The 16,710-nt window shown below is 37.1% G+C and overlaps 1 protein-coding gene across 9 annotated transcripts in view; it reads right to left on the reverse strand.

Moving 5' to 3' along the window:
- Positions 1-16,279, reverse strand: part of ADGRG6 (adhesion G protein-coupled receptor G6) — a 143,113-nt gene extending 126,834 nt beyond the window's left edge. For 4 of the 9 annotated variants that reach the window (XM_033235273.1, XM_033235272.1, XM_033235270.1 and 1 more), the window contains exons 1-2: positions 15,596-15,973; positions 8,044-8,144 (exon numbers count right to left, since the gene is read on the reverse strand). In XM_033235273.1, coding sequence (XP_033091164.1) covers positions 8,044-8,144; positions 15,596-15,597 — 103 coding nt within the window. In that variant the 5' untranslated portion in view covers positions 15,598-15,973. The other 5 variants (XM_033235271.1, XM_033235265.1, XM_033235269.1 and 2 more) reach the window with 3 other exon arrangements.
- Positions 16,280-16,710: the final 431 nt, after the last annotated feature.

The raw sequence follows: 16,710 nt of genomic DNA on the forward strand, positions 1-16,710 counted from the left end.
ACACACACACACACCCAAATACACACACACCGCTCATATATAGTACTATGACATAGCCTTTAGTGTTTAAATGAGTCTAAGAACAGCAATATTAACTCTATGTTCTCTGTAACTTCTTTAAGTACTATAATGCTCTCACAAATGTTGAACATACTTTAATAACGGTGGAGAAATGAGGAGACTCTGATTAAGAATACCTAACTCTCTGATAAGTTAGACACAACCTGCTAAGGGAAATCCAAGCTCTGGCAAGAGAGCTTGGAAAGCAATTCAATTCATTTGCTACACATTTACTGAATCCATCTTCCATGGTGTCACAATCAGTAGTATCATGTTTGCAAGTAGACACTACCTTAAATATCAGAAATGGCTTAAAATTAGAAGAGAACTTTCTTCCAAAAGGTCAATAAAAGAGGCAGACCTCTCTAACTCATGTGTGTGGGACAAGGAAGCCAGTCAGATGATGAGAAGTAATAACAGTCCTAACCAAACACCAATTAAAGCATCAAGGATGCTTGCCAAACTGGAAGGAAAACGTCCTGTATCAACTTAGCAAAGTCTCTGAGAAAAACCACAAACCCTATTGTTGGTGAAACATTAGGTTATCAGCAGTATTGAAACAAAAATGTTTGTGGTCTTGAGCTGCCTACAAGTAATAGATTTTCAGGTTACCATTCTAAAGAGAGATGAGATTAGCAGTCCAAATAAAATACTAATATTGACCTCTGATGAGCCAACCAGGAGACAACTGGTGTACACAATCTGATTAGGGGAATTCTGGAAAAGGTGAGAAGCTACATTTCCATAACCTCAGTGCATACTTGGAGCTCATTTTCTCTAAAATTAAAACCAAAGTGAGGTAAATTATCTCTAAAAGTCTAGCTTTTCCTCCTTATAGCACTGTTACTGCAGCCACTGAAATCACTGTGATCAGAAACTCTGCCTTAAAACTCTATTCAATAAGGCCAGTGATACAGCTAAACTGTTCCTTATACTCATAGGGAACAGTATCAATTGTACATAATGTCATATTTCTGGACATGTATTTAAGGCATAAAACAAATAAATGAAGGACAGAAGAAAGGAACTGTGAATGTGTATAAAAGCGGTGATTAATATTACCAGAGTATTTTCTTCTCCAGATCTGTATTTTACTTCAATAATACTGTTTGATAAAGTTTTGGCCAGGTAAGGATTCTTCTAAAAAGATCCTTCTCTTTGCAAAATGATGAGCATTTTCTCATTCTTGTAGTTTTGACCAAACCAATAATAGTGACTAGTGTAATTTTGCAGTTATTATAGGAAAGATCCTGATTTTTAAATGGGTTGACACAATCCATCTTCTGAGCTCTAGTACAAGAACTTTTTCTCTTTTATCTAAACTAGCAGCACCAAACTTGGAGGAGAATGTAGTAGAGGAAGGCATCTTTTTTGACTCATAATAATTTATTGCAGAAAATTATGTAATTGTTTTATAAAAGCATATCATTTCTAAACCACAAGTTTAAGATGAAGTTAATTTAGGAATGACTAAAAATCAAGATACGTTGACATGAAATATCTAATAATTCAAACCATTTTGCGGAGAAAAATCTCATTCAAAAGATTACTAATATTTTTAATGATTTTAAGAAATCAAGATAATAGTCTTAACCGTAGAAATATGATAACCACATATTCCCCATTGGGATACTCTATTCCTCTCTGAGAGTTTTTTCTGTAGGAGATGGTTAAGAAGGTTAACCTGAACTGGTGATAGCCACCATCCATGTGCTGCCCAAGAACCTTGCTTGATTTATTTATTTATTTATTGACGTAGTTGCCCAGGGCATGATCTCGGCTCACTGCAACTTTCGCCTCCTAGGTTCAAGTGATTCTCCTGCCTCAGCCTCCCGAGTAGCTGGGATTACAGGCATGCACCACCACACCAGGCTAATATTTGTGTTTTTAGTAGAGTCGAGGTTTCACTGTGTTGGCCAGGCTGGTTTTGAACTGCTGACCTCATGATCCACCCACCGCCTCAGCCTCCCAAAGGAACCCTGCTTTCTCTTCAGGTGTTTAATCATCTTAGTTCAATGGAGGGGAAAGGATGTTTATGTGACTTGATGCTCATTGTGGGATTAATACATTTTTCTCATCTAACCTCAAAACCTTCTTCCCCATGCTGCCCCACCCTATAAAGTATGTTTGCTCATATCTGGAATATATTGGGGTTTGTCTTTGGTTCTCCTCCACTCTGTTTTTTTTTTTTTTTTCATCTTCTTTACTTACTGAATACTATGATATTGCAAGTACGAACAATGCCAAAGAAGAAAGAATAGTAAGAACAGTGCCAAAAAGCACATATTCTACTTGCTGAAAATAAAAAGAAAACTCCTTAGAGAATTAAAAAGAATTTAAAAGTGGTAGACAATTTTGTGCCTGCCAAAGTCTCAGAGTTGGTATGTCCCTATTAAAGTCTAGAGCTCCCCAGGTTTATCTTGTCGAAGAAAGTTACCTGCCCAAGCTCTAGGTCTAGTTCATTATTAAAAGTACCTGCTAAAATTGGAAGCACACAGAAGAAACTTTACAGGTAAAACAATTACAACTATGTGCACAGAACAAAACAGACTGTATAACACACACCACACACACACACACACACACACACACACACTCCATGATTGGACTGTAGGCTAGTGAGGTCTTCAAAGTTTCTAGTACAAATTCCTCAATCCTGAGATTCCTTCATGTCCCAATTACTAGTGATAGGGGAATCTGAAGGACAGCTAGGTTTATCTTTGGACAATTAATTACTAAGAGAGTCATTTGGTTCTTACAGCATTAACACACTGGTCCTAGTTCCTCTTTGAGATACGTAGAAGTCTGTTATCGCTTCCAGATGACCACTCTCCAGATATCTAAAGGCTGGTATCTTATTCCTACTGACTTTATTAAAGTAAATGTGCCATTTCTCTACATCCATTTTTAATGCAACAATGCAACAAAATTTGTACTTAAAAAGTAAACAAATTGATACATGAAAGCAAGAATGTTGTGGCTGACACAAAAGGAGTCCACAGTCCCAGCCCACCTCTAAAGAGGTTTCACTCACTCAGTATTGACAGGAACTGCTCCAAAAATTCCTCAGATAGCTTGAGACTCATCAGTATGCTGGTATGCCTGGTCTAAATATTCTCTGTTCACCGACCCTCTCTACATTATGACAACCATGCCTGGAGATAAGCGTGATCTAACCAATAAAAAGTAGGACTCTTGACATTCCCTCTTCCTAATATCATTTAAGTGGTGTCAGTTTCATTAATGGTCCCATCACACTGCTGGGTCGCTTGAAATTGTCACTGTGGTGACAAGGCAGGTCATTTCCATTCTACATTTATGTAATTGGCTTTATGACCCCTCAATGTATGATTTCATATCTAACATCGAATTCAGGCCATCCAAAGGTGTATGAAGAAAATTATCTAGAAAGTTGCCTTAAGGAAATATCTGTATAAAACTTTCTAGACTTTATTTATTCACTCACATTGACTCTAATCTGAGGTCTGAAATGGAAAAACAGTCTTTTAGCTGAAAGCTTCAGACAGTAATTTGGAGCATTTTGATTCTGAGTGAAACACACATACACACATTTATCATTATATGCAAAATGGTCTGTACAATTAGAGCCTTATTTTTTATCTTTAAGATACACTTAGTAATTACTTAGTAATTTTCAATACACAGTACTAAATTTTTTTTTAAAAAAATGCACATTCATAAAAGGATTATTTTTCTAGACATTTGAAAGTCCTTTGACCAAACTTTGGTTTAACTCTTAAATACAGACTACAATGTAATTGATACTAAATAATAATTGTTCATTTATGATCATAAGAAAAATTAACACATAAACAAACAAAAAAGCACAAGATTCTTTCTACACAATCACCTGCCTTCCAGAACTATGTTGTGCCCTGGGCTAGAACATACACAATTCAGGCCACATTTTACTTTCAGAAACATTTCCCCTTGCAGCTGTTGATGTCTCATAGATATCAGAATAACCTGTGCTTTGAAAAGATCTGCTGATATCATTGATTTTCAGGAGAGAAGGGAGGCTCCTCCCACACTGCTCATGACTAAGATGATCTGTGTGGAAACAGGCTCCTGGTTGCTTCGAAATGTATTGGCTCTTGGCTGTTTCCCACTCTACCTGAATCCATAACCCTCTGTCTGCTTGAAATATCATTTATCTTCAGAGTCATGGAGTGTTAGGTCACAAAAAACAAGTTATTATCTGAAACTCCTTTTAGAGATTCCTATTACGTGAAGAGCGAGCCAGAGAAACAGTTAAGTAACTAACAAAATTTAAATATTCATACACTTCTACACCTCTCTGATCATTTTTATGTGGCTTTAAAAAAAAATTCATCATTTTTTCTCAGATTACTAAATACCTGATCATTGTAAGAATGCAAAAAAATTCAGAGGTGTATGAAGTTCCATCGTCATCCCTCCTGTTTCTCCAAACTGTGCCTCTGAGATAACCCATTTTTGAAGCCTGATAAGTATCATTCCATGTTTTGTTAACATGTTTACAAAGTCTTATATAAACATAGATACAAAATACATCCAGGTTTGTAATGCAAGCTATTACAAATCTAAGATAATTTTACATTATTCTACAACATAAACTTCTGGGCTCAAGCCATCTTCCCACTTCTGCCTCCTTAAGTACTAGGATTACAGGTGTGAGCCACAGTGCCTGATTATAATTTGCTTTTAAACTTAACATTATTATCATGAATAGCCTTCCAAGCCAATAGGCAGTATGACCACATAGTTTTGAGGCACTGCACAGTATTTGACGGAACAAATGTAAAATAATGCACATAACCATCCCCCTCTTGGTGAACAATGTCTTTTCTGGTTTGCTATTACAATGCTAGTTAACATAGTGATACAGATTTCTCTACATATTTATGTTTTTTATTTTATAGGGTATATGCCTACATGTGAGAGTGACACACCAATGTACACATTCTTAATATTTTTATGTGTTACCTACTCTCCCAAAAGAGTCAACAGTGTCAGTGTACACTCTTTTCCCAACAATTTTGATTACATTGGATGTTGTCAGCTTTTCTAAATGGTGTCAAGATAGTGGGTAAAAATAAATCATATTTTATTGTTTTAAGGCATACTTCTATGGCACGAGTGTAAGTATTCTAAATTGTTATTTTATTGTAGTTCTTATTAAAGGTTATAATCATCACTTGTCAAGACACAGTGAGCCATTTTTCCACACTACTTTTGAAAATCCAGAAGTGTACAAAATTCACATATTTCTTTTTTAATTGTCCCATGAAATACAGTTAACTTACCTACTAGCAAACTTCATACTGCAATTCTATTATAAGAATTAAACTACAGGTGTTATTGGAATCAAACCATAAGATTCTAATTTTAATCATCTGATCTAAGTGTCAATCGTAACAACCAAAAGAGATCTGCCAATCTCCTAACCTAGCTATCACAGTCAAATTAACAAAAAATTAACAAACAAGACAACAACCAAAATCTATGCAGATTATCACTAAGAATATGATATGATCCAGTGGAGCTCCTTTGAATTGAGGGATAGGGAAGGATTATGTGAGGTGGTAATAATTAAACTGAGATCTGAGTGTCAAAAAGAACGAGCTGAGGGAGAAGAGGAGACTAGGAAGGCATAGACAAGGAATAGAAAGGCCAGTGTGTCTACAAAATAGTGAGAGTGGTAGAGAATAGGAGGATAGAAGGAGGAATTTTAAAGATTAAAAGAGAAGTATATTTGAGGATAGGAGATAGGAACTAGGAGTCCTGTTTGCACATTTGAAGTTTAAGGCCTATTATAAATCCAAGGGTAGATGAGGATCAGCACCTCAAGAGATGGCTCTAGGGGCCAGGAAGGACAATACAGATTTAGCGGACGCTGGCGTCAAGATGTCACTTAAAGCCACTTGAGATCATCTAGGGGTTATCCAGAGAAGCAAAAATTAGTCAACGAAGGTGTAAACAAGGATATAACGTCAGTTGAGCACTAGTCTTCAAAAACATAGCAGTATTACACTTTGATTTATGCAAAAAAAGATTTTAAATATCAGATATATCCAAAGTTGTAATATGCATTATTTTAAATGGCTTGGGAATTCATTATAAGGCACCCATGCTCAGTCATCTTATGTGGCAAAAATTTTCTATTAAAATGCCAATAATATCCTCTAAAGAGTGTTTGTGAATTCAGACACTTACCTGTGAAGTGGCAGCATTTTAAGTGAGTCATTATTAGAGTGATATAGGTATTAATACAAAATGTTCTGGCCTCAAAAGTGAACACAGAAAACTATCGGTCACAAAACCTTATCTGATACACAAAAAAAGTTTAATAATGCAGGAAATAACAAATAAATAAGAAAAGCTCGTGTGAGAGAGTAACTTAACAAGTGTAAGTACTTTGATTCTGGTGACCTTGGGAATGAGTGTCTCCTTAAATTTTGTACCCCAGGTGATTCTCCTCCCTCAGCCTGGTCCCAGACAAGTTGATTCCCTTTCTTTACCCTAAAGAGACATGCTTCATTTACTCGAATGATTAAAATTCAAGAATGTGCATATATTAATTAAAATGTTGACATCTAAAAGTCCAAATTGGAGGTGCTGTGGTCTCAAGAAGCCTTAAAATTATACAAATACGTGACCTAACAAAAATGAAAGTAAACAGACTTCAACCAATAATGTTAATCTCATAATTTATCTCATATCATGTAATCTGTTCTTAATCACTTTTGAAAGTAGTTCAACACGGTACATCATAACATCTAATATATCTTTAATTTTTCAATCTGTTTACAAGTGTGTTTCCTCTAATAATGACAGTAATAAGGAAAAGGATGGCTTTACAATAAAATTCTAACAAATAAACACAAAATTCACTGAAAGATCCGTTCTGTTTTGAAGCCATTAAGTGTGTGCCAGGAATTTTCCAAGTAAGTAACTGAAACTCTTAAAACACTTGGAGGCTTAGAAAAAAAAGTTTTCACATCTCAATACAAGTTTAATTTATTGATGCATGAATAAGCAATGTTAGCAGATAATCTATTTCCATGATGTTTAAAATGTATTATTTATGATAATATAGATACATTATAAATATGAAATTAATAAATCTTGATTAAATTCCAAGTAATAAATACATAAGACTTCAAGAATTATGATTTTCTTAATTGACATTTTAGCTTTATTCTAAAGGAAAACATAATAAGCCTAATACATACACCAGGAGAATACAAAGAGTAAAATAGAATGGACTTAAATAAATTTGCTCAGTTCAGTGACAAAACCAGAAAATGAAGAAACAGTTTACTTTTAAACATCATTCACATTCTCTAATTGGCTTATTCATAAAATGTGCTGTTTACAGAAAATTTCGTTTTTTCAGCAGTCAACAAGATCTTATTTCAAAGTTCAAAAAAAATGTAATTAGAAAAAATAGACACTTTAATTCCAAAAATGCTGTAATTAAAATTAACTTTTTCATATCAAGTAAATTAAACTGCATAGTCTAAAAACTTAAGTTCCAATTCCTAATTCATATTGCAACATGCTAATGAGGATGAATGAAACTAGCAAAGTCTGTACTTTCCATAAATAACTATATGAAAACTTGAAAAGAGAAGTACAGTATATTTACTCAACAGTAGAAGAAACAGCTAGCACTTTTTAAATGCCATTTATATAGTTATCTCATCACTCAATACGGGCTAAGTAAATAAATAAAAGACAGCAAATATTAAAGAAATAAACTCATTAGAAAATAAAACAATGATCAAAGAAATAGTATTCACACAAATTTCAAAGAGGACAGACAAATCATAAACAGAAAAAAAAACTGCCCTATAAGGATAGAAACAGGAAAAAAAAAGGCAGTAAGTAAAAGTAAGGCAATGTAAATAAGTAGCATGCTTATGCTGCAGACAATGTCATCATGATCAAACTCGAGGTGTGAAAGAGAAAGAGTCTTACCTGAGTGAGGAAGACACATGATATATAAAGCAAATAAAAACAGGAGAAGACTGGGCTTCCATTTCCAATGGCAGCTCCACATTCGATCTGAGCGAAACATCCTGCAAAGAAAGAAAATGGCAATTAGCACATTCAGCATTCAGTAAAGCATTATGACAAATAAAGTAATAGTATAGGTTTCCAGCATGGATTGGAAAATAAACCTTTTTCAGCCTTGCTTCCAAATAGTGGAGCAACTTAAAAGATGACGACGACCTAATGACTTCCTTCAAGCTAATTAGCAAAAGAAAATAAATCCATGCATTTTATTTGCCACATGGCAGCACTTTCCTTATCAAAATATACATAATAGGTGATTTCTGCATAAGGATGGGTAGTCAGACAATTCAAAAAAATTACTTATTAAAAAGTAAAGCAATTTTAGCTTCAGCCTCACCAGACTCATGCTCATCCGGGTAGAAGAAGGATGTTTCTATCAACCTTCCTTATAATCTCCCAGAAATTTAGACTGTAAGGATGTGTTTTCCTTAATGTCTGCTGCTTTACAAATGGAAATATTTAACATAAAATCAAATTGCCCAAGCTCTGTTCTATCCCCTAAAGTGATACATTGAAGCATTAGTATTCCAAAAAAGGTCAAGTCTTTATATATAAAATAGCTATCAATGTTTTTAAATGGCTATTAAACACCAGGTATTATAGAAAGTAGTAAATGACATTAGATGGAGAGATGGTGCTTTGAAAACTCAACAATCCTTCTGCACAACAGACTCATTTAATTCCGAAAATTATATTTAATAATGATTTAGAAAGGAACATTCATATTATATTGTCTCAAAAAAATGGTATAATACAGTTCATTGAATCAGCACCATCAAAAAAAAAAAAAAAAAACCAGCAAAGAAGGAAGAAATTAAAAATGTTAGTCATCAAAAGGGACCATAAGCGGACTGGTGAGCAGAAGAGTTGGGAGGCAGAAAGGTAAGCAAGCAGTAGTCAGAAATCTCCAGGAGACCTGAAAATCCCCTGAGGGAGAGTTACTTTGCCTATAAGTAGTAACTGAGACTCATTTTATCGAGGAGCAACTAAAAAGATACTTATAGGGTCACAGTAATATCTAAAGCCTAAAGTTTGCTTACCTGGGTAAAATGTGTAATACTAAACAGAAAAGCAGAAAGAGAAATACTCAAATGAGCAAAATTAGACATCAAAGGACTCCTGCACTTGCCTCAAGCCTGCATTTTTTAATCTTTAAGAGGCCATCTCCATCTCATAGCCAAGAGAACAAGCTTAGAGTGAGACAGAGCTGGTTTGCTACTTATGAACTATGCTGCAACCCTTGGGAAATTGCTTGATGCCTTGTGCCTCCTATTTCTCACCTGTAAAATAAGGAACAGCAATAAACCTAGTCCACAGTGTTGCTGAGATGATTACATAACACGACACCTTGCAAGAACAGTTCATGACACTCAGCAAGTACTCAATAAATATCAGCTATTATTATTATTATTACTATCATTCCAGACATTCTCCTTCAAGTGTTGTTATTCCGTCCATAGTGAAATCAAAGGAAAAGATTCAATCAAGAATAAACAAGATTAATCTCATATGCCAAGACCAATCAATTGACTTTATGGTCACTTCTGAGATCACCTGGGGACTGAAATGAAATTGGTTATTCATGTCTGCTAATGAATACAGAAATGTTAAGTAGTGTCTGAAACTCATGCCACGTTTTATTATTCACCAAACTAGAAGTTCTAGAATCATGCAGGTCTCCTGATGGAAATTCTAAACTAGGAAAATTTGAAAGTAGGAAAAGGTTAAGATTTGAAGAGTATCTGTTGTTTGCAAGTATGTTTTCAAATCCATCCATCCAAAATATTTGAGATTAAAAGAAGCACCGCTAATGAGAAGTATGTTTTAGTAAGTAAGAAATTAGTAATTATAATAACGGATGTAGACTCTCGAACAGCACCAACTTACCTCCTGGTGCCTCTATAAATTGTGTGGTTTGTAGGGCAAGTACTTAAACCCTTAGTCTTTTCTTCTGTAAATAGGATATTACCCACCAAAAAAAACTTGAAATAACAGTACAGGGTAATCTGTAAGGGCTTTTAAAACGGTAGGTGATAAACTTCCATCCCATAGAAAGTTCACTTATTTGGAAGAATAGGCCTGTTTCCTACTGATGCTGGATGAATGAGTATGCTTTTAAAACAAAAGTACAATTACATATTCAAAGAAATTTAGAGCTAGAAGGACCAATGCTGAAGTCTAACTGAATCTTCTCATTTCACAAAAAAAAGGAAACTTGGGTCCAGAAAAATAAAGAGACAGACCAGTCAAACCTGGCTGTCACCCTTACCGATATTAACAGAAGGATGTATCAGCTCAAGAGAATTCCCAGCTTCTTACACTTTTTGATATATGACAATTATCTTTTATCAACATGTAAATAATGGCTCTTAGATTCATATAATCTCTAAATAATACTCATAGACTCCTGCTCATTAGTTTCGCCACAAAATACTATTTATGCGCTCAGGCAACTTCTTCGCTATAAAAGGTTTCAGCACTTAGGGATTCTGTATTCAATTCTGAAGCTGTCTTATCCAAGCTGCCTGCAATCCTATCAGTTGCAAATGATGACCACGGCTTAAGGCATTCCATGTGTCCAGATTCTATCACTTCAGACAGAAAAGAAACCCAACAAGCCAAGCACTTGTAACTAAACAAACCATAGAACAGGCAAACTTTCATCCACTTTACAGTTTACTGAAGAAAATAAACAAATAAATTAAGAATAGAACAGAGGAAGGAAAGTACTATGTGTTTTCTCAGGGGATCACTTAGCAAAGATACACCCCTGAGATTTAAATAACTATCTCCCAAGAATGGAAAATCCTGAACAGGGTTACTAAGGTTCTAAATACGAACTACGAGGAAACACACACACACACACACACACAAGTACACTCATATCATTTTGATTGTGGTCTTAAAGTTCTATTGAAGACAGCAGGAACATTTTTTAAGTAAAAGACAGAGTCATAGACTCCTATATCTGGAAGAATCTAAAGATTATGCAAAAAAATCTATCATCTTACAGGTGAAAAACTAAGATACTAAATTACTTGCCCAAGATCATATGATCAGTGGTGTCAGAGTTAAAACATCATTTTTGTCACTTGGCTTCCAACCTAGTGTCCTTTTTGAGAACCACACTACATCTGTTGCAAACTCGTTCCCCTTTTCAATCTACATAAGCTACAAAATACAATTTGCTTGAGTCCTGTTTCAGGAAGCTTTAGAATGTAACCCTTCTACAGAATTGCTTTAAATGTGGATTTGATTCCTTGTACGCATTATTTTATCCAAATGGATCACCGAAATAATCTTAAAAACCTACCATTTTCCATCTCTCTACTCCGACTGGTTTCCCCAAAAGTCACAATTTAAAGAGAAATTAGTGAAGAAATTTTGATATCAGCGGAGAAATTGATATGACACTAATGCAACCAATGACAGCAATTGTCAGAATTAACTGCTTTTGCCATATCCCATCTCTGTTTCTATGGCAAATCTTTTCATAAAAGGGACTGGGGAGTGGCAGAGAAAATACCTTAATTCTTCCAGAGTGAAAAGAACAGTAATTTGGTTTATTCAAGTCTGCTTATAATCGTATTTTTTTTTTAGTTAAAGATCATATTCCTGAGCCAAAGTAATGTATTAAAAAAAAAAAAAGTGCTATTCTATTAACTCGATTTAAGTCCCTTTATTAAGTTGGGTGTACCTCCACTTCAAAAAGGCTGATTTATTCTTCAACCCTGCACAAATCTTAAACTTTATTTGAACAGTAACATGTATAACTGGCTTATACCAGAGGTGAGAGTAAAACTCAGCCTTAAGAATTACACACATAGGTACACAAGAATGAGCACACGTGAAACTTGGGAAATCTGAAAAAGAGAAGTAAATTGTATCAATATACTGGTTTTAACATTGTACTATAGGTTTTCCAAATGCTACCACTGGGGAAACTGGGTCAAATGTATACTGGATCTCCATACTTTTTGGCAACTATATTTGAAGTTAGAAATACCTTTAAAATTTCAATTGAAAAATTAAACTCTTAAGCCCTTATGTATACAACTTGTTCTCAGATGGTTCAGAAAAAAATTTTGTGTGCGTGTGTGTGTGTGTGTGTGTGTACAGGAGGGTCTGGTGGGGAGGCAGGCAAGGAGGAACGGGAATGATTAAACAAATGGGGCCAATAATTAGAATAGGTGATTCTGGGTAAAAGGTATAGAGGTGTGTTCTTTCTTCGCATTACTTTTATTCTTGAAAACTTCCTGTAGATTTAAAATGATTTCTACAAGAATTAAATACATACACATTTACATTGAAACATATCACTGTTTTCATGTCACGGCTCTCTCTTCACTATTGAGTATTATTGCTTTAATCATTGTCACTTTGATAGAAGAAGTTGTGTCTCATTTAAATTTCGTTTGGATTGTCACGTTCAAGTCATTTGTATAGTTTTCTATTACAAATGTAAATATTTTCCTCATTGATTTGTGATTTTTTAACCACTCTTATTTTAAATATGTTCAACTTTTGTCATATTTGCTCTGCTTTAAATAAATTAATCTTGAAGCTTTTTTTAAGGCATTACAGATAATTCCATTTCAAGTAATGCTTATAAAGGAAAGTAAGATGACACTCAGGTAGCCACATTTTTTAATCAATATATCCTTTATACAGTACCACCCCAGTCAACTAGATTGCATCTTAACATCATCCAATGTAGATAATAATCTCATCCAATTAGAAATGAAAATTGAAAGATAACAGTTTTTGCCCATGCATACCACAAACATTGAACAAAGTCTTTTCTATTTAGTCTAAATTCTAAATAGACTGTAGAAACTTTTAATCATCCCATCAGAAATGTAAACTCTGTAAGATATATAGGCCGTTAGAAAAATGGTCACATTTTAAAAAGCGGTCATTAGTTTATTTTTAATATGTAAACTAACTTTCTTTCAAATCATTATTTCCAGACATCAGAGTCATGTGTCCAGTTAGGCTACAAAACTACAGGCTTCTAATATTTCCCATAAACCAAGAGACAATAGCTTTATTCACCATTCATATTGAAAAAGCACAATGTCATGTAATTTATATAAGCCATAAATGGAACAGTAGCTTCATGCAGCTTGAGACGAATTAACGCAAGTCTTGCTACATCTACTAAATTTCTTAGGGTATGAAAAATATGCAGTCACTACAACTCCCAAATATATTCATAAAGTCTATAATTTAAGAACTTGACTGTAACAATATACAAATACACTTTCTCCACAAGGAGGAGGCAGAAAACACACGTTAAGTAGTTTCTGTACTTGAATCTATTAAAATTTAAAGCATAATATAGCTTATGTTCCCCATTTTAACATTTCTCAACAAGTTAGTAAGAATATTAATCTTGGAAAGATTGGTAATTCTTTCCATATATTCTAACAAACCAATACCTAAAAAGAATCAGACCATCCTAAACCACTCCATATGAATCGTAAACAGCAAAATGGAAAAAAACATACTTACCATCTGGTAAAAAATGGAAACTTTCAGTCAAAATAGCTCAATAAAGAATCTCAAATCCAGGTATCAAGCCCTATTTTCTATGTGATTTCATATTCACGTTTTTACCCTATAATGACCCTGGGGGAACTGGGTCAAAGGTATACTGGATCTCCGTACCTTTTGGCAACTATATTTGAAGTTAGAAATATCTTTAAAATTTCCATTGAAAAATTAAACTCTTAAGCCCTTATGTATACAACTTGTTCTCATATGGTTCAGAAAAGAATTGTGTGTGTGTGTGTGTGTGTGTGTGTGTGTGTGTACAGGAGGGGCTGGTGGGGAGGCAGGTAAGGAGGAACGGGAATGATTAAACAAATGGGGCCAATAATGACATGATTTTTTAATCACGAAGAATTCAAGTGGACTATATAACTTAATTTCATGATCAGGAAATTTTTACATAACCTGTTGATAAGTTTAACATCTTTTATTTTAAAAACAGGTATTTATACTTCTATGTGTAATATGCTTTTTATCTCATAAGATCTAAATACTTAGGAAAGCTGAAAAAACCTGGGCAAATATCTGCTGTCAAAATCCCGAGTATATTTTCAAGAAAAACTGAAGCTGAAAACAAGCTCATATTACTTCTAAACGTGTAGCCTGTATATGAGAACGTCTTATATGAAAATGCTGGCTGTATCCCAAAATAATTTTTTTCAAGTTATACCTTGCCGATTCCACTGGCATAAAGGAAACTTTAAAACTCCCAGGTATGGAATTATTTCACATGCTGTTTTAGTAAAAATACGTGGTTCATTTCTGATTACATCTCACAGTACTAGAAACAGAGTTACTGAATGCTATGCTTGTGGGCACTATCCTTTCTCCTATTTTAAAAATGTGTGTTTGGGGAGTGGGGAAGTAGGGAATGGAAAGTGCAGGAAAGTCTGGAAAAATAGGACCTAGGGGGCAGGTCTTTCCCTATGTACTGAACTGAAAGAGTAAATTCATGTAAGTTCCAGGAGTTGGGGGAAGGAGGGTTAAGTACCAAGTTCTAGAAATTGTTGTACGTGAGTTAGTGGAAGGGATAAAACGTCTGTCACGGTGTCCGCCCAAGATTAAGTAAAACGCCAGAAGGAAAATTACCTATTACAAGAAAAAGAAACTTCTTATTTGGCCACAAAAATAAGCTTGGCCCTTTTGAGTACAATCTTCCTTTTCCCATTCTGGAAGGCCAGACGGTGCCTGGCGACCCTTTTATGGGGTCGCTCTGAGCCACCTCACCATTAGGATGACAATTCTATGGAAGCAAAACCTTTCAAGTTTCTGTTTCAATGCCCCAATTCTCCCCGCCCTCATAAGTCTATGGAAGTCCCCTCAGATCCTATCACGTAACGTGGCATAACCCTTAATTACTTCTTAATCTCCAAAGCACACTGAAAACATTTTCTGCGCACCTTAAAAAAAATTCAAACACCCCAAAGATCCAAGAATAACTTCTACAGTCAATGGTGACAATGTGTAAAGTCAACATTCTCTCGGCATACCAGTACCTTCCAAGACCCCAGGTGTTGATCCCGGAGATCGCCTTCTTGGCAGGGCCAGGCCCCTGGACCGAGGAGCGGTGCCTGTTACTCCTTGTTTAATTTGAATTGAAAACACGCTTTCCCCATTCTTGAAGCCCTGCCCTTTTTATTAGGCTTTACACCGCCCAAATGTGAGGTTTACCTCGCTGGGAGGGGGAAGCCACACACACGTGTCACAACTCCACTTGGCAATAGTCCTACTCCTCAGTGCCTCGAGGGACAAACTGAAGACAAACTAGTTTATTCCCTCCGTGCAGTTGAAGTCCTTACAAAATCATTTCTCTTGCGGGTGGGGTGGTCGGGGAGGGGGCGTCAGAGGGTGGACAGAGATAAAAGAGTGAAGGAATTCCGAGCTGAAAGGTGGGACTTACATGTTGACATTACTGCCCCGAGGTCCCCTTCGGCCGCAAGATCATCCTCCACCACTTCCCCAGCTCTGCTGCCGCTGCTCCACCCAGAGGGAACCCGCGGCGGGACCCTCCTTTATGCTGTTTCTGGAGAGTTCATGGGCTTTCCAGACGGCGTAAGGTGAACCCTGGGCGCAGCGGCGTTCAGCGCAGGGCCTGTGGGCGAGAAAGCAGGCTGGCGGCAGGTTCCTCCTCGCAGGGAAGTTGGCAGGGTGAGGGCTAGAAGCTGAGGAAGTCGGGTGTGCGTGGGGCTGGTGCTGAGGAGACCCGGCCGGGCAGGGTGCGTGGGCGGAGGGGTGCGCGTCGCAGGTCCTCGCCCCCGCTAGCAGGAGGCGGGACTCGGTCACCACCTTGGGGACTTGGGTCCCCCTCGTGGGCGCAGGCTACTCTCCCCCGGCCCGTGCGCTCCGCCCGCGCTTCCGGCGCAGCGGCGTGACCGGAGCCGGGGCTCAGGTGCGGCGGCGGCGGCGCCGGCGGCGTGGACTTCTGACTCGACTCCGGCGGCCGGGGTCTGGGCGCTCTGCGGCTGGGGCTGTTTCGGAGACGCAGCTGCCCCACCCAGGATCCTGAACCTCAGGGCCGAAAGGGAGAAGTCGCCCCGCGGGGCGGGACAGGCGCTCTCGAAGCGAGCGGCGAAGGGAGAGTGGCGGCGGGTAGGCGTGGGGTGGGCGATGGACGCAGAGCCGGGCTGAGCGGGGAGGGGACAGGGCGGACCTGGAGGTCGCCAGAATGCTGGGAGCGCTGAACCGGGGAGACCCTCAAGGAGAGAAAGAAGAAACTGGGAAGGCAGGCGCTCCTGTGGCATCTCCCCAGCGTTTGCAGCCCACCCGAGTCCCCGCGCGGACCCCCGCCACGCTCCCGGGTCGTTGCTTTGCTTCACTTTTCTGCCACTTTCTTTACTTTTCTGTGTTTTCTTACTAGTTCGCTTGCTCGAAAAAATGAAGGAATGTTAACAGGGGGCTGGAAAGATGGTCACATAACATTCTATTGAGAGGGATTGATTTGCCAATGTAAATCTAGCTGCTCGTTGGGGAAAGTTAGCTGCCTGCTCTCCAGTGCTCCTGTAAATTTAGTAGCTG

The sequence above is a fragment of the Trachypithecus francoisi genome, unplaced genomic scaffold, assembly GCF_009764315.1.
Source record: "Trachypithecus francoisi isolate TF-2019V2 unplaced genomic scaffold, Tfra_2.0 Lachesis_group15, whole genome shotgun sequence".
NCBI classification, from domain to species: Eukaryota; Metazoa; Chordata; class Mammalia; order Primates; family Cercopithecidae; genus Trachypithecus; species Trachypithecus francoisi.